The sequence below is a fragment of the Prionailurus bengalensis genome, chromosome B4 (genome assembly GCF_016509475.1).
Source record: "Prionailurus bengalensis isolate Pbe53 chromosome B4, Fcat_Pben_1.1_paternal_pri, whole genome shotgun sequence".
Taxonomy (NCBI): domain Eukaryota; kingdom Metazoa; phylum Chordata; class Mammalia; order Carnivora; family Felidae; genus Prionailurus; species Prionailurus bengalensis.
Genome location: NC_057358.1, coordinates 103,657,325 through 103,682,250, shown reverse-complemented (window position 1 = coordinate 103,682,250; position 24,926 = coordinate 103,657,325). Strand labels below are relative to the sequence as shown.

At 35.6% G+C, this 24,926-nt stretch overlaps 1 protein-coding gene and 1 long non-coding RNA gene across 2 annotated transcripts in view; one reads left to right on the top strand and one right to left on the bottom strand.

Moving 5' to 3' along the window:
• PTPRQ (protein tyrosine phosphatase receptor type Q) overlaps positions 1-24,926 on the bottom strand; it is a 238,357-nt gene that overhangs the window by 91,624 nt on the left and 121,807 nt on the right. Inside the window, 1 exon segment of the mRNA XM_043564288.1 lies at positions 6,242-6,565. Within this exon segment, the coding sequence (XP_043420223.1) occupies positions 6,242-6,565 (324 nt within the window).
• On the top strand, positions 12,945-24,430 carry LOC122472252. The gene is made up of 2 exons (XR_006294393.1): positions 12,945-13,146; positions 24,103-24,430. It is a non-coding gene; the product is annotated as an uncharacterized LOC122472252 (long non-coding RNA).

Genomic DNA, 24,926 nt, shown 5'->3' with positions numbered 1-24,926 from the left:
GCCATGATTACTCTCCACTGCATCAAGAACTAATCAACCAACCAACCAATGAACCACCAATGGCAAAGAAAGGCATCCTGGTAAAACTAGGAAAATAATGCTATTTAAAAACAAAAAAACAAAAAACCTCACACTGCTTGTGAAAAGTTTGCAACACTTTACCATTATTCTTTCAGACCAAAATGAGCAATATGTACTAGTAGGAAATTGAAAATGACTCAATGCCAGTAAGTGGGTCATAGATATAAAAAGGGGGTAAGGAGGAGGGGGAACTAGGGTAGAAGCAATGATATTCAAACGGAAAAATTCCTAAATTTGCACATTAAGAATGTGGGATTCTTTAAAACCTCAACTTTACAGTTTCATTTACCAGATTCTGAATTAATCATGCTAATCGTCATTCTATGCTAATTGAACATCTAGCCTTATATCTGGAGTGCATGAGGAGATGATGCATGTGGAGAGCCCACTTGCTGGCTCACCGTAGTGCCCAAAAGCAGGTACTATCTGAGTGAGATGACTGTAAGGAGTAGGATGGGAATCCTCAGGGTTAGCAGATGCACAGGCACACTGTCTATTTTAACCAAAGGCTACAAATTAGCTTCCACGGGCCAGACCTGGGCTACTGATGTGCTTAGTTTGAACAACTAAATGATTTTATATTAAAAAATAATTATCACAGGCAAGAAATGGCATGTTTTCACATTTAAAAAACCTAAATTTCCCATTTCTCTGAGAACATCAGAAGTCCTGATAGCACGGCCTGCTTATAGGACACTCATCAGACTTTAGACAGCACATTCTGTTAATTTGTCACAGCTTCCACCATTCCCAACTGCCTTATAACAGCCTGCTTCAATGACATGATAATATACATGGAGAACCCGATAGACTCCACCAAAAGTCTGCTAGAACTGATACATGAATTCAGCAAAGTCGCAGGATACAAAATCAATGTACAGAAATCAGTTGCATTCTTATACACTAATAATGAAGCAACAGAAAAACAAATAAAGAAACTGATCCCATTCACAATTGCACCAAGAAGCATAAAATACCTAGGAATGAATCTAACCAAAGATGTACAAGATCTGTATGCTGAAAACTATAGAAAGCTTATGAAGGAAATTGAAGATATAAAGAAATGGAAAAACATTCCGTGCTCATGGGTTGGAAGAATAAATATTGTTAAAATGTCAATACTACCCAAGGCTATCTACACATTCAATGCAATCCCAATCAAAATTGCACCAGCATTCTTCTCGAAGCTAGAACAAGCAATCCTAAAATTTGTATGGACCACAAAAGTCCCCGAATAGCCAAAGTAATTTTGAAGAAGAGAACCAAAGCAGGAGGCATCACAATCCCAGACTTTAGCCTCTACTACAAAGCTGTCATCATCAAGACAGCATGGTATTGGCACAAAAACAGACACATAGACCAATGGAATAAAATAGAAACCCCAGAACTAGACCCACAAACATATGGCCAACTCATCTTTGACAAAGCAGGAAAGAATATCCAATGTGGAAAAAAGACAGTCTCTTTAACAAATGGTGCTGGGAGAACTGGACAGCAACATGCCGAAGAATGAAACTAGACCACTTTCTTACACAATTCACAAAAATAAACTCAAAATGGATAAAGGACCTGAATGTGAGATAGGAAACCATCAAAACACTAGAGGAGAAAGCAGGAAAAGACCTCTCTGACCTCAGCTGCAGCAATTTCTTACTTGACACATCCCCAAAGGCAAGGGGATTAAAAGCAAAAATGAACTATTGGGACCTCATCAAGATAAAAAGCTTCTGCACAGCAAAGGAAACACTCAACAAAACTAAAAGGCAACCAACGGAATGGGAAAAGATATTTGCAAATGACATATCGGACAAAGGGCTAGTATCCAAAATCTATAAAGAGCTCACCAAACTCCACACCCAAAAAACAAATAATCCAGTGAAGAAATGGGCAGAAGACATGAATAGACACTTCTCTAAAGAAGACATCCAGATGGCCAACAGGCCCATGAAAAGATGCTCAACATCGCTCCTCATCAGGGAAATACAAATCAAAACCACACTCAGATATCACCTCACGCCAGTCAGAGTGGCCAAAATGAACAAATCATGAGACTATAGATGCTGGAGAGGATGTGGAGAAACGGGAACACTCTTGCACTGTTGGTGGGAATGCAAATTGGTGCAGCCACTCTGGAAAACAGTGTGGAGGTTCCTCAAAAAATTAAAAATAGACCTACCCTATAATGCAGCAGTAGCACTGCTAGGAATTTACTCAAGGGATACAGGAGTACTGATGCATAGGGGCACTTGTACCCCAATGTTTATAGCAGCACTCTCAACAATAGCCAAATTGTGGAAAAAGCCTAAATGTCCATCAACTGATGAATGGATAAAGAAATTGTGGTTTATATACACAATGGAGTACTACATGGCAATGAGAAAGAATGAAATATGGCCCTTTGTAGCAACGTGGATGGAACTGGAGAGTGTGGTGCTAAGTGAAATAAGCCATACAGAGAAAGACAGATACCATATGTTTTCACTCTTACATGGATCCTGAGAAACTTAACAGAAACCCATGGGGGAGAGGAAGGAAAAAAAAAGAGGTTAGAGTGGGAGAGAGCCAAAGCATAAGAGACTCTTAAAAACTGAGAACAAACTGAGGGTTGATGGGGGGTGGGAGAGAGGGAAGGGTAGGTGATGGGCATTGAAGAGGGCATCTTTTGGGATGAGCACTGGGTGTTGTATGGAAACCAATTTGACAATAAATTTCATATATTATAAAAAAAATAACAGCCTGCTTCATTCATTATAGTACCCCTTCACTTAACTTCCAGTTGCCCGGGGACTTAAAGTTTTTTTTTTTTTTAATTTTTTAATGTTTATTTATTTTTGAAAGAGAAAGACAGAGACAGAAACAGAGACAGAGACAGAGACGGAATGCCAGCAGGGCAGAGAGAGGGAGACATAGAACCTGAAGCAGGCTCCAGGCTCTGAGCTGTCAGCACAGAGCCTGATGTGGGGCTCGAACTCACAAACTGTGAGATCATGACCTGAGCTGAAGTCCATCGCCTAACCGACTGAGCCACCCAGTTGCCCTTCTGGGACTTTAAAGTTTATTCATTCAGTCAATGTATCATTTTTTAATCAAATCTTCATGTGTGATTTTTATTTATTCCTATTGGCTGATGAAACTAAAACTCCTACTTTACCTACTTTCTTATCTCTAAGTATGTATTTCTTTATGTTTTCTAGTTAATTGGATTAGAATAGTTACTTCTTCTCAAAATCAGTAGGTTCAAAATAACCATATTTATTTAATAAACCCGGCCCAAATTTGATTGTTCCATAGTTTTCTTCTCTGTGTTAATGGCACCATTATGCTCAGTATCACCTGAACTGGAAGACAGTTCATTCTCCCCTACCCACTTTAGCTTATTAAATCAAGTTTCACTCACTTAGAAAATATTTACAGAGTACCTACTCTTACCAGGAACCATTCTCTAGGCAATAGAAATAGCAATGGTCAAGACAGATTCTAAAAACAAACAAACAAATAAAAAGCTATTGCATAATTATAAATGCTCATTAAGGTAAGATGGCATTCTAGAAAAATACTGCAAGGCTATTTTAAATTGGGTGGTCAGAGAAATCCATTTTGGGCAGGAATCATTTAAGTAGAGGTATACATTATGAAAAGCTGCTCATGTGAAGATGGAAGTAAAAGAGCATTCCAGTCAAAAGGAAGAAGGGGTGCAAAGGCCCAAGTTCTGGGAGTCAAGTGCAATTAAGCAACAGAAAAAGTAAATGGTGAGTATAGTGAGGGGAAAGTAGTTACAGATGAGGTTAGAGGGTTAAGTAAGAGCCAGGTCATGTAGGGCTTTGTTAATCCTGTTAAGAAATTTGAATTTTATTCTAAAGTAATGGAAATTCTTTGAATGGCTTTAAACAAAGAAGTGACATCATCTGATTTAGGTTTAAAAAGATGGGCCTAAAAGCTCAGGAAGTCAGTAAGAGGTCAATGCAGTGGTAGTAGGAACAAGGATAGGGCTGGTATTATAGCAATGCAAATGAAGGGATGTATTTAAATGGCACAGTTGAAATAAATCATTGGCAGAGTTGAGGAGGAACAGAATTCTGCCTAGATTTTCATTTTCTGCAACCAGATGAGTAATGGTGAACTTTACTGAAACAGGGAAGGTTGGAGGATGAAAGGTTTAGTGTTTAGACCACATTAACTTTCAGAGTTATATTTGACATACATGCCCAATGATGTCAGTTGACCAGGTATATATACTGATCTGAGTTCTAGGGAGGAGTCAGAGCTGGAAATAGATATTTGAGAATAAGACTTTAAAGCCATAGGACAGGATAAGGTTACTTCAAGGTCAGATCTCCTAAGGGTTGTGTGTTGAAACAGAAAAAGGTCAAATATAGATATATGGGCTCTCCAACACTTAGAGTTAAAAAAAGTACGAGCAAAGAAGACTGAAAAGAGTTACCAGCGAAGATAGGAGAAAAACCAGAAAAGAGGATACTATAGAACCCAAGTCAAAGTGCTACAAGGAGCAGAAGCTAGATAATTGTGTTGAAGGCTGAATCACGTGGATTCTATCTCAAATGTTGTGTTGCACTAACAAATATTGATTGGAATTTTATGCAAACATTATGCCAGGTACTCCTGGGAAGAGTAACAAGAGGCACAATCAGGGACCTAAAAATAAAACTTCTAGATCAAAGTTTATTTCTCTATCTATAAAGATCTACAACAGCATCTATTTATCACTGACAATCTGTGTGTGTGTGTGTGTGTGTGTGTGTGTGTGTGTGTCTTTGCACGTGTGTATGTTACTCTACCTATAGGTATCAAAAACTTTTAGGAAAATGTGATTTGGATTTGAAAGGAATTATTTAGTAACAGTCTTGATCAAGAGAGAAGAATGATAACTTAAGGTCCCTATTTGGATGGCTTATGTGGGATGGTGTTGAGATGGGCGACCCGGCCAACTTGAAATTTGCTATGGATATCTTGGGGTGGAAGTGGCATTTCAGATGGTGCAGCCATTCCTGAGCTCTGACTTGCAGGACTTGATTTATAATTTATTTGTTTTTTTATGGAAGACTTTACGATTCTATGTAGATAGTGTTCAGGATAAATAATAGACATTTATTTACTTACTAATGGATAGTTATAGTATCTAACCAAGTAGAGTAATCAGTTAGTTTTAAAATATAAAACTAAAGTAGCAAGAGCATCTTTACCTATACTTTGAGTGATTTCTATGGAAAAGCATGTAAAGAGATTTTTCTTGAATACAAAAGTCCTGAAAGATAGGTAGATGGCAGAATAATTTTGAAAAATTATTATGTGTTTTTTCTCTGTATTTTTTCCTTCCCCATATCTCAAGCTAGGAGTTGCACTCTTGGTATTTCCTTCCTCAGAATTTTATTAGGTAAAAAGCACAAGCTGAAAAGCTGCTTGCTGAGAGATCTGTCTCAGCTATTGCAAGAGAGTGTGTGTGTGTGTGTGTGTGTGTGTGTGTGCGCGCGCGTGTGTGTGTGTGCATGCGCCCGCATGCCTAAAGTCACTGAAAAGGTTGTAAAGTCTGGCTTAAAACCAGCAAAGCGTCTATACATGAAGGGAAAAGGTAGGCATGGACTAAGGGTGCTCAGTGGCAATCAGTATAGCTTAATGATACTACAAGAGAGGCACATAATGCTTTATTGCAAGAGAAGACTCTAGGACCTTGGTACAACTCTGAAAGCCTGAGAAAAGCCCTAACAAACAATGTTTGAAATTGAATTTCCCATTGGGATTCAATTAAATTAAAAACAAATGGTACTATGTGCATTAGTGTATACACTAATTCAGTTATTTTCATGTTCAGTGATTTTATACACAACTGTTTTAAGTAGAAATCATTAACAGATATCAATGTGTGTGTATATGTATTTACTTATAAGTGTGTAATACTTAATTCTTTTGCATAGAAGCCATTAAAATTCCATGTAGATAGTGTTCAGGATAAGTACCAGAAATTTATTTAGCTAATTATGATTAATGCTGTCTAAGCAAGTAGGCTAACTAGTTAGTTTTAAAAATAAAATTAAAGTTGCAAGAGCAATTATTACATATACTTTGAGTGTTTTTTGTGGAAAATCATTCAAAGATCTTTTTCTTGAATGCAGAAGTATAAATACACATACAAGATAATACTTACGGCCAGGCAGGGTTTGTGTAGATATCCAATTTGAAGCATTGCCATAACCAGCATTGGTGCTGGCAGCCACTTGGAATCTGTACCATCTAAATTTCTTTAATCCATACACTGTCTCTTCAGTTAGGTTAGCTTCATAAAGGTATTGGGTTTTTTGATACTCAACACATTCTTCAGAATCCCATTCTATGCATTTCTGAGCCCGCAACTGAGTGGTGATCTTGTAATTTTGGAAGTAGCCAAGAATAGAGTCAGGTCTCATCCATATTAATGTTGCACTAGTTGACTGAACATTAGAAAAAGCAATATTTGTGGGTACACTGGGGACTAAAAATTAAGGGAGAAAAATTGAAAACAATTAGAATTACCAAACATTTTGTAAATGGAAGGAAGAAATGGATTAAAAAATATGTCCCTATTATGCACCTAGTGGCAACTCTTATTACAACTGCCCTTAGATTAGTATCACCACATTTAATGAGCAGAACCTTAAGGTGATGCTTCAGAGACTGCTGGTTCAAACGGTAGAGGGCAAAACAACTGTGATTTTATTAATTCCCAATTTTGCTCCCAAATTCACTCATAAGAATCTTATATAAACTTACTTTGGCTTCATATATAAGTACTGGTACAAAAGAAAATTATATGCTCATTTAAACTTATGTACTTCCCTGGGTATGGTCTGAGTTTTAATATTCAGTTCCCAAGAAAAACATACTCATATTTAAATGTCTATATAGACACAATTACATCTTATACATAGTAAATGCTGAATATAAAATAGTTCTAAATAAACAATATTATTAACTTAATTGATTTATTTAATTAGCTGATTTTATTTTATCTTGCATATATCTAAAACTGACAAAATCTTTTCTAGAATATCATCCAGCAGACTAATATTAATACACAGACTAAGGGGCACCTGGGTGGCTTAGTCGGTTGAGCATCGGACTTCTGTCCAGGCCATGATTTCACAGTTCGTGAGTTCGAGCCCCATGTAGGGCTCTGTGCTGGCAGCTCAGAGCTTGGAGCCTGCTTTGGATTCTGTGTCTCCCTCTCTGTCTGACCCTCCCCTGCTCGTGTTCTGTCTCTCTCTCTCTTTCTCTCTCTCTCAAAAATAAACGTTAAAAAAATTTAAAAAATACACAGACTAAGGTATCTGTCGATTACCCACAATCACACAGTCCTACTTGGAGTCACTTAATAGATTTCATATTAACCACTGGTTTGCTATATACATATCATGTGTCAGGCTCTGAGCCTGGTGTTAAGGATTCAATATACATAAGGCTTATGTCTTATTTTCAGGAAATAGCCATTTATTGAATTAGTAATAATACAAGCATGTTATGGTTAGGAATACGAAAGAACAATGCACTAAGTGGTATAAGCACTTTCTTCAACCATGCCTTTCCCTGTGTGTGTGTACAAGGGTTTTTGCTTAGAAGGCTGAGATAGAATGATACCAAGTAACTTGTGTGAAAATTATATAATTCACAAAAGCTGTATAACAATAGTCACATTTAAAAATAAGAAAATGATGAGTTAGAAAACCCATTCATTCCTAAACATCATATGTTTTTTTTTAAGTTTGTTTACTTATTTTGAAAGAGAGCAGGGAGAGTGCACAAATGGGGGAGGGACAGAAAGGGAGAGGGCGAGAGAGAATCCCAACCAGGCTCCGCTTTGTCGGTGCAGAGACTGATATGCAGCCAGAATTCAGGAACTGCAAGATCATGACGTGATCCAAAGTCAGATGCTTAACTGACTGAGCCACCCAGGTGACCCCTAAACATATCATATTAATTCAGGATTCAATAAATATCTAATGAGCACCTAATTTGTGTCAAGTGCTTAACAGCATTTACACAATAAAAGTATAAGTAAATATTGTATATAATATTTTAGATGATGATTGCTGTTATGGGGAGAAATAAGGAAGAAATAAGAAAGAGAGAGAGATGATCTAGGGATATTGAAATTTTTAATTGAGTAGTCAGAGAAGACGTGAAGTTCTAATCTAAGCTCTTTAGATTAGAAGGCATGAAGTTCCTGATGAAGGCTTGGGGAAAACCATGGGAATATTTGAAAAAAGGACATTCCCTGCAGGGGAAAATGCATGATTATAGGCACTAAGTTGGAGCTATGCTTGGTATATTTGGAGAATAACAAGGAGGCCAGTGTGGCTAGAAGGAGTTGCGGTCTAAGAGGAAATAATGAAGGCTAGATTGTGTATGACATTGTAGGACATTGTTAATGACTTTGATTTGAGCAGAGGAATGACAGGCTCTAACATGTTTTCATGGAATTGCACCAGTCACTGTGCAGAGCATAGACTGAAGGGAGATAAGGGTGAAAACAGGGAGAGCAATTAGTAGGCTGTTGCAATGTCAACACAACAGATCATGATGGTCTGACCCAGATTGCAGCAGCAGAAATGAACAGAAGCTTTCAGATGCTGAACATCATTTGAAAGGGAGCTGACAGGATTTGCTGATGCATGACATGTGAGGTGGAAGGGAAAGAGAGAGTAGAGGAACGCCCTATGGTCTCTGGATTGAGCAAACAGAAAGATGAAGTCATTATTAACCAAGCTGGAAAGAGTAAGATTTGGGGAGAGAGATTAAGAATTTATTTTGAGCATGTTAACTTTGAAATGCCTATCAGATACCCAGAAAGAGATGTCAAATAGTAGATGGATACATTAGTCTGGAGTTCTGTAGAAAGGCCTAGACTCCAGTTAAAAATTTTAATTTCATCTTAAATTTTTATTGAATTATCTATAGATCTATTGCTTATATATTTGCCTAAACCTGGAAGAGAAGACAAAGTCTAATGCAATGGAAAACAAGAAGTAGATAACTTAAAGCCATATGATTAGATTAAATTACTCTATTTTCCAATACTAATAGTTATCATTGAACCTTACTGTATTTAATTAAACATTAACCTTCAAAGCAGCATTAAAAACAGAATACTTGATATGCTACCTACAACACACCCCTCTTCTATTTTTAGTTATGCAGAAAAGCAACTAGAGAAAAAGTTATTTTTAAGGAAAATATACCTTATAGAGGAATCAGTTTTAGATCTGATTAAAAAATAGAATTTCCAGGGGCACCTGGGTAACTCAGTTGGTTAAGCATCCGACTTTGGCTCAGGTCATGATCTCATGATTTGTGGGTTTGAGCCCTCCGTCGGGTTCTGTGCTGACAGCTCAGAGCCTGGAGCCTGCTTCTGATTCTGTGTCTCCCTCTCTCTCTGCCCCTTCCCTGTTTTCACTCTCTCTCTCCCTATCTCTCTCAAAAATAAACATTAAAAAATTTTTAAATTGAATTTCTATAAAAGGTAGAACTTCCATAATTTACTTAAATCTTGTAGCCACTAAATTTGAACTCAGACCACCTGAAGAGAAAACAAATTTAGACATATGGGTGATCTGAGGGTTCAGGAAAGTTTTAAGTGAAAAGGTGGCACGTGAGATAGAATTTCACTGATTATAAAGGTAGAGACTTAGAAGAGGGGGTAATGTGATCTAAGTGAAGTTCAACTATAGTTTATAATTCATATTGGCAATTACAAACAGAAAGGCTGTACAATAACTGGGGAACATACTGTGTTAGAAGGACTTACAGTTTGTCAGGCAATGGAAAGCTATCAAGGTGTCAGAGTGAGATGTTCAGAAATACATTTTATCAAGTCTTGTCTGGTAATTACACAACAGGAGAAGGGACAAATTTATAGACCACTGGATGTGTTCAGGACAAAGAAGACAGTAGCAATAAGAAATAAATACATTTTTAGACCTATTTTGGTGGTGAATTCATGGAACAGGCGAATGAATCAAAAGATGACAGGGTTAGAATTTGAAGGAAGTTTAGAGATGATCCTGGTCAATTTGTCTTTTTATGTCTGACCTTTAGGTAGGCAGATGTCCCCCAAGATTCCTGGCCCCTGTATACTCCCCTCCGTTCAGTTTTTCAACCAAGCACTGCTATAGGTGCTGATATGGAAAAGTTTTTTCAGCTGTAATTAAGAAACCAAATCAGTTAAGGAATATACTTGTGATAAGCCCTGGGTGTTGTATGGAAATGTTGAATTATTATAGTGTACACCTGAAGCCAGTATTACACTGTTAACTGAAATTTAAATGAAAGCTTTTAAAAAATAAAAAATAAACAAAAGAGGCAGAGATTATTCAGTAGACCTGATTTTATAGCACGAGTCCTTTAAAAGCAGAGAGTTTTCTTTGGCTCATTACAGAGGAAGTAACATATTCTAGACAAGAGATATATTCAATGTACAAAAATTTATCCATTGCTGGTTTTGAAGAAGAGGGCCATATGGTAAAGAATCTAGGACTATCTCTAGAAATTAAGAGCAACCTCTTGGCTATGAGCCAGCCAGGAAATGGGAATCTGAGATCTACAACTGTAAGAAACCAAATTCTGCCACAAACTTGTGAGTTTAGAAGAGGATTGAGCTCCACATGAGAGAATACAGCTGAATGACACCTTGATTTCAGCTTGTGAATCTCTGGGTGAGGAATCCAGGCATAACATAGGCAAACTTCTGACCAACAGAACTGTGTAATAAACAGTAAGTGTTGTTTTAAACCACTAAATTTGTGATAACTTGTGACATGACAATAGAAAACTAATACAATTTCCTCCTATAAAATGACCAATTTCTACTTTTCTGGCCTCTGCTTAAATATGTAGAGCAAAAGGAAACTCAAAATCTTGAGGGGCTTCTTTTAAAATTTATTTCCAGATACCTCTATTAGTTTGTCCTTCATTGGGTTTTTAAAATTTTTTTTTATTTATTTGAGGAGAAGAGGGGGCAGAAAGAGAGGGAGAGAGAGAATCATAAGCAGGCTCTGTGCTGCCAGTGCAGAGCCCAATGTGGGGCTTGATCTCATGAACTATGAGATCATGACCTGAGCTGAAATCAAGAGTCAGAAGTTTAACCTACTGAGCCACCCAGGTGCCCCTGTACCTCATTGTTTTGAACTGATAGTCACCCTCCTATAAATATTAATTCTACTCTGAAAACCCACCTTCAATAGGCCTAATCCTTTTTTCTTTTTTAATTTTTTTAAAAATTTTATTTTAGAGACAAGGAGAGGAACACACACACACACACACACACACACACACAGAGAATGAGAGAAAGAGAGAGAGAAAATGAATCTTAAGCAGGCTTCACACTCAGTGCATAGCCTGATGTGAGACTGGATCCCACAACTCTGGGATCATGATCTAAGCCAAAATCAAGAACCATATGCTCAACCAACTGAGCCACCCAGGTGCCCTCTAATCCTCTTTTCATTGCCACTTCGTTCCAACATGTACACCAAAGATCTAGAAAGGTTTTGATTCTACATTCATATCAATAAAAAAGATTACCCCAAAACGTGTATGCTTATTATTTATTATATACACATGCAAATATCAATCTACATACTAGACTGTGTCTCTGAAGGTCTAGAGTAATGCTTGCAACAAAACAGGCATTCAATAAATATTTTTTTAATGTATGAGCAAATGAGTAAGAGAGAGTAACAGGAGATTTGATTTAGATAAATGGTCAGGAAAGGCTTTAATTTAATCAGATAACTAACAGAGAAGATGTAGCTTCCTAGGCGAAAACATCAGGATGTGTTAAGATTCTGAGGGAAAAGAGAGTAGTTTTTAGGAACCCTTAAGAAACATATCTGAGTCCACAAGGACATGGATAAAGGTAGGAAGCTGGAGATAAAAGCCAGAATCAGATAATGTTGAGCCTTCTGAACTGGATTCAAGATTTTTAGTTTTATCCCTAAGAGCAGTGGGGATACTTGAGAAGTTTAATATTGACTTTTCATCTGCATTAAAACCATAGACTCTCTTCTTTCCTGGGAAACAGGGAGTATGATCTACACATTTCCCTCTCTTTTGAGTCCATGATCAACCACCCCTTCCATGTTCAATTTCCCTTACCCAGGGTTTACTAAGCAATTAAAGTGGAAAGAAAAAGGGATGCATTAGTTACCCAATGAACTGGAGAAGGCAAGAGTCTACCCTTTTCCTAATTCAACAAAAGGGATGACTAAATGCCCATGGTTCTATGACCAATTTTCCCCCCCTCCAATATTCAGATCTTAGGAATGAAGACTCCAATGGCAAAATATGTTACATAGTAAACATTTTCAGCAGATTAATTCTGGTTCACAGACCTTGTGTTTTCCAAATAAATAACACAGAGGGGGGAAAAAAGGTCTAAAAGGATAGTAATTTAACTTGATAAGGAAAAAAGAAGAATTTTTTGTAACCTGACTAAAGGAAGAGGAACAACAATTGAGTTGCCCTCCATTTGACAGACACAGTGATGGACCTTCCACAGATACACAGTGTCTGGCACATACTGGGCACTCAATAAGTGTTGACTGTATGCATAAATTATGTTTCATTCAAACAGTCCTTTGGTTTTCACGTGGTGCAAAATTTTACGCACATATCCCAAACAAATTTATTTAGAAAGATAAACCAGAAATAAATCTAAGTTGAAGCCAAATACATAGTATAACTCATAGACAGTTTTTTTTAAAGGCTACCTCAGTGGCACTCATAAATGACCAGCATTTATATGCGGTATCTTCTCTTTTGATGAACTGCGTGTTGAACTAGACTATTTCAAAGCAACTGCCCTATTGAATTACAGATACAAAAAGGATTACACTCATTTTAGCATGGAGAATCAGATTTCCATTCTTTAAGAATGACTAAAAACCTCAATTTTTTTCTATCCACAGATGGTACTAATTTGAACACATCATTCCATGCTTCCTGGAGTAATCACACAGCTTGCTTAGATTTTCTAAACATGACTGAACTGTGATGAAGCGATCAACATTCACTGGCAAGGTATTCCGTAAATTATATTTTTATTCATAAATTATTCTTATCTGTGAAGTACTTTCATCATGATTGAAATGAAAGCTATAGAACTATATAAGTGACATTTGTTGTAGGTTGAATGCATGTCAGTTGTTACTGACTATTTAGTAGGGTTCCACTTAGAAGATGAAAGTGTGTATAAAGTGTAATTATTCTCTAAACTTCTGAACATCAATTATGAGCAGTTGCCAACCTCCCATGATAAGATTCTTATGGTAGTCTGTATTGACTTCTCACTGACCTGATTAAGTATACTAACATGAAAGACCAAGTTTCCTTAATTCTTTATTTATGACTATATTTTTATCTTCCACTGCAGAGGTACTTTCTTTTAAGCAAAACAGATGCCTGAAAATTTATATTTATAAATTATATTTATAAAATTTTAAAAAGTATGAACACAATGTTTCCTAGTTAAGAATATTTTTGTCTCTACTAATTTTAAATAATCTACAGTCTTTTTAGAAACACAAAGTACTAATATGTGATCCTATACAAATAAAAGTACAGTTTACCAACACTAACACAGTATGAATCAATATAAAAATAGAAATTCCTACAAAGTTCAGTGCAAAAAATATTTCCGCCTACCAGATACAAATTTTGCACTAATTTGAATGTAATCAATAGCAATTACTGAACATTCACACTAAATGGTGTGAGCAAGTTATTAGTCTTAGGGTATAAGTTATTTTTCATACACATATGAAAAGTAATTTAGCTAACAGAAACCACCACAAATAGTTGATGCCCAAAGGAAAGTTTCAGTGGAAGAATATCTAGTGGCTATAATTTGGAGGAACAATCGAGAATAGGTAAATACGTGCTGGAAAAGATGTTTAAACACAATGAGTATGGGAAAGATATAAGTAGCTACAAATTGTCAAAGTCTAGAAAGTATACTAGACTGGAATAAAGAAAGTTTAAGGAAGTAATAGGAAAAAAGAGGGGGCCATAAAGTGTTGTGTTATGGTCCTGAAAGGCACTGAAAGTTTGAGAGGTGAGTTTAGGTAACTACTGGAGGCACTAGAGAGCAGTCAACAGAATGAATTTGTAAAGTCTAAACTTAAGAAAAGCCTGAGCCTCCCCATAGCTACTTAATAGGAAAAGTTTAATTTGATAGAAAGTAGTTAGATGTTGTATATATACAGTACAATGCAGATTACAATAATAACAAAGAATAATTAGAAACAGATCTTTTAAAAAAGGCAAAAGAATATCAGTAGAATGTGATTATTTTTTGGGCAGAGAAGAATACAACATAGAATGAACCCAGGAACGGGGTCAACAGATAAAAAGTACACTGTACACTTCCTAGAGGGAGGCTATGATTTGGCCCTGTGTTACAGAAAGTAATACAAAGGAAAAAGTCAAGATTGTAAATCTCTGTGATTATAAATAAAGAAAAATTAAATGAATAAGAAAATGCAATAACCTGTTACTGAGATGAGAGATATATTTCTCTCTCTCTCAAAAAAAAATCAGATAAACAGGTTACAATGTAATTTAATGAACAATATCCTCAACAACATCCTTACATAGTAAATGCCAAGTATCTTTAACTTGGCTCTTTCTTACAATGTCTCTCAATGTGACTGAGCAGAGTAACTATCAAACATGGTTGTGTACAACTATTTCTTCAGAGGTTCTAATTATTCAGTTCAGGCACTCTTCTCTCTAGCAGTCTGGCTTACTCCAGAAATAGATTTTGGAGTAGCTGGGCCAGAATTTATCAAAATAAACATGATTTCAGGTGGTGTTACAAAGCTGGGAATATGGACTGACATACTGTTATTAGTGTGCCAAATTAAATCATCTCAACGTATTCCATTCACATGAAAAAGAACTGAAGAAGTATCTGTAAACAGGAAAAAATTTCCTAAAAATGTTTAAAGTGTCTGTCCTACTGCACGTAGAGATAGACAACTGGGGGACCCAAAACTACATGGACCACAGATATAATAATAATAGTTTTTAAATCAAGTATTACTGAATGCACAGCTTACTTATAAAAATATCTCAGTAAAACTTTTGTTTTGCTTTGTTTTTGGAGAATACTGTAAAGAAAATGGGTTATACATGTTCTGCTTGGAGGGAAAATAAGTTGATTTGTTTTATAAAGTCACTAGTTTGACAGCTCTAGATAGCAAGCCATCTCATGAGAATATCCATCAAAAACGACAAATTTGATTTGAAATTATTTATCTGAAGCAGTTCTTAGGGAGTAATTACATAGCAGTTACTTGTCTATCAAGAACAACTCTATGACACCTGGAGACTAAATTGAATCATTGACACTAATGAAGAAATGAGACATACTGGTTTGGGGGGATTTGTTTGAGGGATTCGAGTAAATTACATGTTAGTTTCATATCTTGTTAACATGAATAAATAGAGATATCTTGGGAGGAGAAGATTGGGTTAGTTAGCCTAAGAGGTCAAGAAAGGCCAATTTGGGATAATTATGCATATATAAGCTTGGAAATCATAAGAGTAAATAAACATTTAAAGGGACTATTTGTATATATAGTTTCACAACAGCAGATGATGAACTGAGTCTCTGTAAAGTTAGTAGTAAACGGGCAGTCAAATAGAACTGGAAAAAAATCATAAAAAAAAAACTTAGGTAAGCCCATAATATCTGGCATATACTGATATTAAGAAATATTTGTTTAACAGGGGCACCTGTGTGGCTTACTCGGTTGAGCATCTGACTTTACCTCAGGTCATGATCTCACGGTTCCTGAGTTTGAGCCCCACATAGGGCTTGCAGCTGTTAGTGTGGAGTCAGCTTTAGATCCTCTGTCCCCACCTCTCTCATCCCCTCCCCTGCTTATGCACTCTCTCTCTCTTTCTCTCTCTCTCCAAAATAAAGAAAACATTAGAAAGGAAGTATTTGTTTAACAAATAAATGAACAAATGGATGAATGCATGCACAGATTTCAAGAAGAAAGTGTCACCAATTCTGTAACCAGTATTGATTGATGAACAAGTGTCACCAATGCTGATTGTAATGAAATGCTACTTGAAACAATTCCTGTTTTCTAAAGAGTGTAGTTGCACAGAAAACCTTGATAGATTAAAACATACAAAAGGAATCCTGATCTAAAGTTTGGGGAAATCTCTACAAAAGAGAAAAAAGAATTTGGAGTTTACAGGGATTCCATGAGACATGCATACACACACACACACACACACACACACACACACACACACACACTGGGTAAGGGTGGGGGGAGAGAATAAAAGGAGATGGAAAGAGAAACAACCAATAGAGGAGAAAGGATCAAAAGATCGAGTGAGACTGGGGATTCTGTGAAATAAAGTAGCCAATAGAAAAGTCCTTGATTGCCAAAATATTTGTAAGAACAAAAATATCTACTGTTCCTTTTAGAGTCATGTATATTACTGCAATGTAAACCTCTCTTCTATGTGCTTATCACAAAATATTCAGTAAGGCTATTGTAAAGAAAATGTTCAGTGTGACTAGAATTGTCAAAATCATGCAAAAAATAATTTTGCAGAGGCAGTCAAAAATGTATATCAAAATATTTCAGCGCCCAAATATAATAAGTTTGAGAATCTATTTTGATGATACAATAGCAGTTTGTATCAGATTAAATCTCCTGCAGATAACAACCATGCACCCTGGATGGAGGAAACAAACAAACAAACAAACAAACAGCTTGTGGTTTGGGGTGTCAGAGAATGGAATGTGAGACTGCCAAAGTAGCTGGAAAAGGAGGGAGCCAAAAAGGGGGTAGGCCTAAATTCTGGGTCTAAACTCCTCTGAAATCCTTGGCTACTCTCTTAATCATACATGTATAAGGACAGAATGAGGAACACAGTGGAAAGAAACAGATGGAAAACTGAGTAGAAATTTTACTTGCTTCCCAGTGCAGGAGAGACAGAATTTGGAGTTTCAATATTTTTTAATTTTTTTTAAAGTTTATTTATTTTTGAAGGAGGAAGAGACAGAACATTAGTGGGGGAAGGGCAGAGAAACTAGGAATTGCAGAATCTGAAGTGGGCTCCAGGCTTCGAGCTGGCAGCACAGAGTCTGACACTGGGCTCCAACTCAGGAGCTGTTAGATCAGGACCTGAGCTAAAGTCGTACGCTTAACTGACTGAGCCCCCCAGCCACCCTTGGAATTTGGAGTTTCAATCCCACCAAATTAAGGGCTTGGTAAATAGCATAGGCCTCATATTAAAATCCTAAAAGGATCATATATTTACTTTATTCTCTGTTCCAGGATCAAGGAATTTCCTCTGTAAATAATAGAGAAACCAAAACCACATACTCACAAAATCATCATTCAGTAATTTAATAGTGTATTAGAATAAAGACTAACACCCTTAAGAACAAGATAACAAAATCCAGAGTTTATGCAAAACATCTCCAGCAAAGTCTAATATAAGTTTAAAAATTACAAGGCAGGCAGGAAAATTACTAGTGACAGGAAAATGTGACTCATAGTCAAGAGAAAAAAGTGTTCCACAGAAAAAAAATCACAGAATACCTCAAGTGTAGGAATTATCAGAAAATAAATTTAAAACTATGTAAATATTTTATTTTACTTAACAGAAAACATGACCATAATTAGAAACCAAATAGGGAATTTCAGCAGAGAAACAGAGATAATGAAACAGAATTAATCAAAATTCTAGAACTTAAAAATACATCTGAAATGAAACATTCATTGGACTTATAACAGCTTAAAGACAGCAGAATATTGTCAATAAACTTGATGAAACATCAATAGAACTCAATCTGAAGAACATAGAAAAAAATGAAAAAAAATAATAAAGCCTCAGTCACTTAAAGGATGATGATATCAAGAGGTTATAAATGGAGTCTCAGAATAGGATAGAAGAAGGAAGAAAAATATTTGAAAAAATAATGACCAGAAATTTCTCAAATTTCAGAAAATATTAATTTATCAATACAAAAAATTAAATGAACCCTTAGCAAAAAACAAATGCAACAAAAAGCACGTTAGTCATATCACTGACAAACTGCCTTAAAGAAAAGATAAAGAAAAATGTCTTGAGAAGTGCCAGAAAAAGTAACATGTATCACACACCAGAGCTAAGAACATAAATGGCAGCTGACATCTCATCAGAAACAATAAGTAGTAGAAGACAAAAGAATGACATTTTTAAAGTGAAAAATACTGGGGTGTGGAGGGTGCCAGGGAGATGGGGTAACTATCCATCCAGAATTTTATATCCAGAGAAAAAAATCCTTCAAAAGTGGAAGCAAAAGAAATCTATTTAAAGTAAATAAAATCTGAGAGAATTTGATGCAAGCATACAGAAGAAAGTCTTAAGAAAGTTAAAGGGCAATGACACTAGAAGTATGAACCTGGATGAAATGACACTGAAATAAAGAACACCAGAAACAATGATTATATAGAAAAGATATGTGGTCTTTTCTCAATTCATTTAAATCTCTACTGGCCCTGTAAGAAACATAGTACAATAAACTATGGTTTACAATGTACATATATGTAAATTATTTAAAGTATACAGATATCAAGTGCATGACATGAATAGCACAAAATATGGCAAAATGCATGGAATTGTATTTTTGCAACTTAATATTGTTTTAATGCTTATTATTTTTGAGAGAGAGAGAGACAGAAAGCAAGCAGGGGAGTGTCAGAGAGAGAGGGAGACAGAGACAGAGAGAATTGGAAGCAGGCTCTAGGCTCTGAGCTGTCAGCACAGAGCCCGACACGGGGCTCGAACTCACAGACTGTGAGATCATGATGTGAGCTGAAGCTGGCTGCTTAACCAACTGAGCCACCCAGGTGCCCTGCAACTTCACATTTTTATGTCAAGTTGTACAATATTAAGTAGCTATGACAAACTAAATAATCATATTGTAATCTCCTTGAGCAACCATTAAAAATAAGTATAGCTAAAAATCCAGCAGATTAATTAAAGTAGAAAACTAAAACTATTCAATTAACTCAAAGGAAGGCAAGAAAGAGAGAAGAGAAAAACTAAAAAAGAGATAAGACAAGTAGAAAACAAATAGCAAATAGTAGAACTAAATTCAATAAAATTAATAATGACTTTAAGTGCAGATTAGGGGCGTCTTCATGGCTCAGTAGATTGAGCATCAGACTCTTGATTTGGGCTCACATCATGATCCCAGGGCCTGGAATCGAGCCCTGTGTCAGGCTCCATGCTGAACAGGGAGCCTGCTTAAGATTCTCTCTTACTCTCCCTCTGCCCTCTCCCTAGCTCATGCTCTCTCTCTCTCTAAATATTAAACCACGAGATCATGACCTGACCTGGTTGGATGTCTAACCGACAGGTGCTCCCAAACAAAAGAACTTTTAGGACAAGAAGTATTCCCAAAGATAAAAGAGACAGTTGATAATGATTAAGGGTCAGTTAGGAAGTTATAGCAATCATAAATATGTATTTGTTAAGGAAAAAAAACAAACTTTGAAGTACATGAATCAAATACTGACAGAACCGAAAGAAGAAACAGACAAATGTACAATCATTGTGGGATATGTTAACATTCCCTTCTCAATATTTGATAGAATAATTAAACTGAAAAGTTGTAAGGATCCAGATTTGCAAAACGTTAGTGTCAAACACATTCAACTAATACATAGAACATTATAGCCAATAACTGAAGAATATACACTATTTTCAAGTGTGCATGGAAGAATATTCAACAAGTTAAATCATATGCTGAGCCACTGAAAATTTCTCAGCCAGCTTTTAAAAATTAAGTCTTAAAGATATATTCTCTGACAATGGCATAAATTAAAAATTGATGACATAAGAATATATAGAAAAGTTCCAAATAATCAGAAATGAAACATATTTGTATATAACCATGGCTCAAAGAAGAAATTGCAAAGGAAATTAGAAAATATTTTACCTGAAAGAAAAAAACCAACAATTTTGATATATTATTATCCAGAGGAGATTATACTATAAATGTTTATATATGAAAAGAAGAAATGTTTAAAATCATTATGCCAAGCGAAATAAGCCAGAAACAGAAAGGTAAATACTACATAATGTCACTCACGTGTTGAATCTAAAAAAATCAAACTCATAGAGGGTTTAACATCATTAATCGTCACTGATATGAAAATACAACTTATAATAAGATAAAAAATGTTGACACCAACTGGAATGTCTAAATTAAAAAGACTGTTAACACCAAATTCTGGTGATACTGAGAAATAATTATAACTCTCCTATATTGCTGTTGGGGTGTATTTAAAATAGTACAACCATTTTAGAAAACTGTCAGTTACTTACACACAAACACGTATCTAGGCTATGACCCAGGAATTCCACAAAAAAAGATTTAAAAAATATAGGTATGGCAATTTTATTCAAAATACTTAGTTTAGAAGAAGCTACATGTCCACACACACACACACACACACACACACACACAAATAATGCAATATTCATAAGATGGGAAATTACCCCACAGTAAAAAAGAACAATTACTGAAATTTTCACAATTTGTTGAAAGAAACAGACCAGACATTAAAGAGTACATACAGCCAAGAACAACTTAAACTAACTTTTGCTGATTGAAATCATGACAGTGGTTGCTTTGGAGAGTGGGTATCCAAGGGAATTTTCTGTGGGAGATGGAAATGTTCTATATGTTGTTGAGTGGTGTTACATAAGAGTATGCATTCGTAAAAACTCATTGAATTGTACACTTAGGTTCTGTACATTTCATTGCATATAAAATAATTTTCCATAAGTAAAAAACATTTAAAAAACACAAAAACATGAAAAGAAAAAAGCTTTCCCATAAAAATGCAGAAACAATATTCAAAATAAGTTATATATTTATATAGAAAATTTAAATGCTAGGCAAATACTTCCTAACTAATGTTTTACAAATCTAGGTGTTAGTAGAAATGATGAGTTTTATTGTATTTTTGATATATCCATTCTAGAAAAGAAGCCTTACAGATTAGGCCAAGTATGTCAACAACTGTTTTCAACTATCTTTTGGCAATTGGTTAATCTTCATGCAAAGTTCCTAATATACTTCTGAGAATAGCATTCTACCCAGCTTTCACAGAGCATATCTTAAACAGTTAACCATTCTCTGTAAAAACATCCTAAATACAAAGTTAGTTTTAAATCTTAAGTCTAAACTTTAAAACTGTTAGACTTCTTTATAACAAATATTAATGTAGTTGTATTTTAAAAATTACAAACAAGATCTTGGCTTTTAAAAAATCCTATCTAAAGTAGGCTAATTTAGGGGCGCCTGAATGGCTCAGTCAGTTAAGCATCTGACTTCAGCTCAGGTCATGATCTCACAGCTTGTGGGTTTGAGCCCTACATCAGACTCTGTGCTGACAGCTCGGAGCCTGGAGCCTGCTTTAGATTCTATGTCTCCTTCTCTCTGCTCCTCCCCTGCTCACGCTCTGTGTGTATGTCTCTCTCTCAAAAATAAATAAACATTAAAAAGAATTTTAAGTAGGGTAATTAATTAGTAACAAACCAGAAAATTAGGCTACTGATTTTTAATGTATCTTTTAATTGTATAGATTTCATTATTGTGATCCTTATGGAATACTACTTATTATCTTTCTAACATTGCAAATTGTTTCCAAAGTAATAATTTTTCATAAGGTATCCAGACACAAAACTGAATGGGTGATTTATGTGAGGTTGCAGTGAATACTAGGTGGTAAAAAATTCAAATTACAATAACATTAATATACTAAAAAGCATTATTTCTTTTCTTGAATTTTGAAAGTGTTCAATCATCTAGTGGCTTCTATTTATGTGTGCCTTCTATTTATAAAATAGCTTCCTGACCAAAAGTTATTTTTTCATATGCCATGAAACTTGTAATTGAAATTCACTAAATTGTGGTTAACAATAATTTGCACAACCTTCTCTTTGCTCAAAGAATTTTCTTTGTATTCATATTGCACTATTTTAAAGTTGAGTTGTTACTAATGAAAATTTGCTGTCATTAAAAGTCCTATATTTTACATTTCAGAGTTTTTACACCATTCCTAAGTGTTTTTCCCTGAAGCTTATACTCTCACAGAAATAACGGTTAAATTCCTGAAGCTTTCAAGTAATACGGTTACTAGAGATAAAGAAAGAAGGCTTTTGCATGCACACACACATCCTTAATTTACTTAAAAAGGAAAGTAAAGGAGAATAAGAAAAAAAAACGGAGTGCAATGGGAGAGGAGGTTGATATGCAAAGGCTGTTATGAAAAGTATCAGCTACAGCTGCATAGGACAGGAATGGAAAATAGAGTAATAAGATACGCCCCAGTTCTTAAATAAGTTAATAAAAATGCTGCTTGAAGAACAGCTGTCTTTAGCTGGAGCAGGGATGAAGAAAAGAGTGGATGCCTGGAATATACTTAATGAAAGGTATTAGAGCATCAATGGGGTCAAGGAGAATTAAGCAGTAACTCAAATTCATTTTTTACCAATGGAATTATATTTAAAAGGACTTTTAAAATTATAATTTACAATCTGACACATAAGACAATTTCATAATAGCCAACATTACACCTTTGGGACTTATCCAGGATAAAAAATGCGGTACGTACCTAGGAACTCTAAAGATTTCCCAGAATGGCTTCAGTATTTTACACAGTATTTTTAGTATTATAGTATTTTGGGTATTATAGGTAAGCACATGTTTGATGATAGAAATTTAGTTTTCCTGAAATTTAAATCCATATTTGGACAAAAGTATGTATACAGTTACATCATAAATATATCTACAAAAATTAATGAGAAAATTAATATAATGGGCCTAAATTTCCCCACTCCATAAAAATTCTACTTAGCTACTGTGAAACAATGGAAGAAAACTATTCTAATTCCAATAAGTGCAAATGATTCGTTGAATTCCTAAGGTAAGGAAAGCATTATAGTATAGTAGGAGGAGTTCTGGATTAGCAGGAGTTCTGCTAAGAATTAGTTACAGCTCCCTTAGTAGACACGTGACCTGTGTGCTTCATTTCCCATATCTATCAAATGAGATGACTGAATGAGATTATCTCTGAGAGCCAATGAAAATATAAAATTATGTAATTCTAAATTTTTAAAGCACAAGAAATAAATTTGTTTATTATAGTCTTCCCAGTAGTCCCTAGCATTCTACTTCATATGTATTAAATAACTTCATCTTAAATAGATGAATAAAAGCAGTACCATGCATGATATTAAGTATCTGTTCAGAATTTTAAAAAAGCATCTTTTTCGCAGCATTTTTGCTACATAACTAATAGGCCATAAGGCAATTCTGCCATAGAAGATAAAATCATGAAAAATAAAAGAGGGACATTCATTAAAAAGGATGTAATGAAACATTAAAAATGAATGACAAAATTTGAAAGACTTTATTGCAAATACTAAATATTTGAATACATTCAAAATGTATGGTGTAGATTCATGGCAATACTACACAAATAACTGATTTTACTTTTTGGATTATACCTAAACACTTGTCATCAAAGTTTTTCATTCATAGTGTCACACATTTTTTTTTTTTGCTTATTGATTCATTTTCTTGTTCAGCATCTCATTTTTCCCCTTTTTTGCCACAATTTCTTCCTTCATTAAAAGATGTTTTAGTTTCCAAATACTGGGATGCATGTTTGTGAGCTTTGTATTGCATTGTGAAAGCCTTCCACACTGTTGTTTGTTCTTGGCATTTTGTCACATGCCCACCGATGTTCCAAAGTTCTATGGGAATGTGGATTCAAAACTCCTTGCCACTGTACGGACCATTATGGGAGCTGGCTAAGATTTATATAATATAAAAATGGGAGAACTGTATCAATAGAAAAATGAAACCAAACAGTCAACCAGCTGATGAAACCAACCAACTGTCAAACCAAACTGTCAACTGGTTATTTTTATCTTTTTCAGCAAAACTGCCTTACAGGGTGAAACACTGTGGTGAAAATGCCCACAGCAAAGATTCTTACTTAGCACCATTAAATGTATCCCCATGTATGAACCTCTGCTTTGAAGAAGGTGGAAGAGATGTTTTAATCCTACTCCTTCCACTAAATGCAATTAAAACCATGGACATTAAATATAATGCAAGCATAAGAAGACTCTGAAAGATGGGGAGAAGGCAGAGCAACTAGGGAAATCAGGACCCACGAAACAATACAGTGGTGAGTTCTCTGGATTTTCTTTTTGCCTCATATATGCCAGAAGGCAGCAATCTGGAAATGTCAAGTAGCTCAGGCCAAGAAGCCTTAGTAAAAGCATGCTGTCTCTAGTCAAAAAACAGTGTAGCCTTGGGGCACCTGGGTGGCCCAGCTGGTTAAGTGTCTGACTTTGGCTCAGGTCATGATCTCATGGTTCGTGAGTTTGAGCCCCACGTGGCCTCTGTGCTGACATCGCAGAGCCCGGAGCCTGCTTCAAGTTCTGTGTCCCCCTCTCTCTTTGCCCCTCCCCTGCTCACAATCTGTCTCTCTGTCTGTCTCTCTGTCACAGAAATGAATAAACATTAAAAATATAGTGTAACCTAGAAAGACAAACTTTTAGAGAAGAACAGCTCTACCCAAAAACCACAGAAGAAAACTGTGGTCCCATTCCCTCCCATGACAGGAAAGGTCAAATGGGTAACCTAGTCTTCTGTCCTCATTAGGCAGAAATGAGGCACCTCAACCATCTTTGATAGGGTGAGGTCGGAGAAAGCAAAATAAGGAGCTAGAACTTCTACCCTTTCCAGAAGTCAC